This window comes from Augochlora pura, unplaced genomic scaffold, assembly GCF_028453695.1.
Source record: "Augochlora pura isolate Apur16 unplaced genomic scaffold, APUR_v2.2.1 APUR_unplaced_645, whole genome shotgun sequence".
Taxonomy (NCBI): Eukaryota; Metazoa; Arthropoda; class Insecta; order Hymenoptera; family Halictidae; genus Augochlora; species Augochlora pura.
This window is the reverse complement of record NW_027587020.1, coordinates 1-2,179: the sequence shown is the minus strand read 5'-3', so window position 1 is coordinate 2,179 and position 2,179 is coordinate 1. Positions and strand designations below refer to the sequence as shown.

Here is a 2,179-nt window from a genome sequence, read left to right as displayed (position 1 = left end):
TTAGAGGGAATCTGGAAATTATTTCTATTTATTTGGCTGTCAGGTACCAGCCCGGCGATACGTGGTATTACAAAAAAAGTTAAGATGCGATTGAAATCGTTGCAGCATGATTTTATTTTTATTTTTACGATCCGACTCGTCATCGTTTCCAACTCGTTTAGCCCTTCGATATTAGCCACTTGTTGTTGCGTAGGTAAATTTAATTTCGATGCAAACTCTTCGGTAATTAAGTTTGCCGTTGAACACGTATCCAGCAATGCACGGCCCTCGTTAAGTCGATGATTGCTGTCATACGCATGCATTATTGCCGAAAGCATAAATTCATGCGTTAGTCCGTCGGTAATGAGCGTATGGGAACGAATAAATTTTGGCGAAGTATCGGAGGGCGGTAGTCAGGATTGGCTGTCTTGCGGGGAAGAATCTGACTGCCACGTTTCTACCTCCTTGAATTGAGACTGCTGGGACCTATGTAATCTCGTATTGTGTTTCGCGTTACACACTCGACAGTTCCCAAACTTGCATTGTTTTGCTGAGTGACCCGGTAATAAACAATTCTCGCATAATTTTGCGTTACGGACTGCTTCATTACGCTGTTCGACGTTCATTTCCTTAAAACGTGGACATTGAAATGTACTATGTTTTCCGGTTTTGCAAAATGCACATTGAGTCTTGTCGGCACTCTTTGTTTTCGTTACAAAGGCGTTGCGCCGTTGGGGTATTGGCGACGAAGGTGGAGAATTACGGTATCGCGGTGGCCGGACCGATTGCTGATCGCGATTGCTACGTGTGACTCGACTTGACGGATTCGTAACGGGAGCCTTGTGAATATGCGCGACCGATGCATAATCTTCGGATTGGTGTGACGCTATATGCAAATATTTAAATATTTCTTGGATTTTGGGAACTTCCGGTGTCGTTAATGTTTGTTCCCAAACCTTCCGTGTTTCTTTCGTCATTCTTGACACCGCGATGCTAGTCATCAAGTCATTAGCTATATCCTCCCATGTTCTACCCAACGCTTGTAGTGAACGCAAGTGCATTTGCATATAATTCGCCAGATCTCGAATGGCGTTTGGTGAATTATCTGGCATAAAGGGCGTGCCCCGTAAAAGTGCCGCGTGTCGCAAAACTAAGGCGCGTTTATTATCAAAGATATCCACGAGATGATTCCATGCAGCTTCATAATTATCATCGCTTATCGTAAATGCTCCGATCGTTTCCGCAATTTCACCTGATAGCGATAGTTGCAAATAATTTAATTTCTGCACGTTACTCAATCGGGATTGCGAGTGAATCATCGTTGAAAACGCGTCTTTGAACGTAATCCATTTTTCGACGCGACCATCGAATTTCGGCAAATTAATCTTCGGAAGATTTATTGGTAGTTTAGTTAGCATTTCTCTAGAAACAGAAGAATCTAAGCTCGGAACGTCTTGCTTATCGATAAATGACTCATGTTTCTGTATTGCAATGGCAAGAACCCGATCGTAATCCTCGGTTATTTCATCGCGAATCGCTTCGATGACCTCGTAGTCTTCGGTAATTAACCCTAGTTCGTCCTGATTATCGTTGCACTTTTGAAATGACGATCTTATTCTTTCTATCCGTTCGCGCAATTTTATTCGTTCCGTCGCGGAATCTTCGAACGTTTCCAAATAACGCGAAAAACCGGTAATCTGCGCCCTAAATTGCGAACGTTTGCTTTTTAACGAACGTATCTTTCTTTGGGTTGCGCTGTCAAAAGTGAGCTTTTCTGTGTCTGTGGTCGACATATTTGCTTATAAGAATCGAAGTACGGAGCAGGAAGGAAAGATAGGAAACAAAAATTGTTGCGAATACGAGCCTACCTTTGTTGACGATAACCTTGGGATTTTTCCTTCGCCACGATATGGGAAGGGCACCGTCTCTGTATCGCTAGAATCCTTCTGCTCGTCCTGATCGATCGAATTGCAGCACCACCCTTGGTCGATGGACGTGTCTCCGGGTTTGATGCGGCCGAAAAACGTCTCGGTCCAATGTGGTTAATGTAGCCTCGATGACGATATCCTCAGGATTGTTCCTTCGCCACGATATGGGAACGGCACGGTCTTTGGATCGTCTGAATCCTTCAGCTAGTCGTATATTGTTTACACTACCGCACTCCGTATGTCACTGGATCCGGCTCGAAGGACCATGAATT

The 2,179-nt window shown here is 44.1% G+C and overlaps 1 protein-coding gene across 1 annotated transcript; it reads right to left on the bottom strand.

The window, feature by feature from the left end:
- Window positions 1-392: 392 nt before the first annotated feature.
- LOC144478022 (uncharacterized) lies at window positions 393-1,298 on the bottom strand. Its single transcript, XM_078195745.1, has one exon. It carries the CDS (start codon window positions 1,296-1,298, stop codon window positions 393-395), a length of 906 nt encoding a protein of 301 aa, XP_078051871.1.
- Window positions 1,299-2,179: the final 881 nt, after the last annotated feature.

Excerpts from the sequence above, each read along its gene's own strand:
- LOC144478022 (XM_078195745.1), bottom strand. The coding sequence starts at position 1,298 with ATGATTCACTCGCAATCCCGATTGAGTAACGTGCAGAAATTAAATTAT.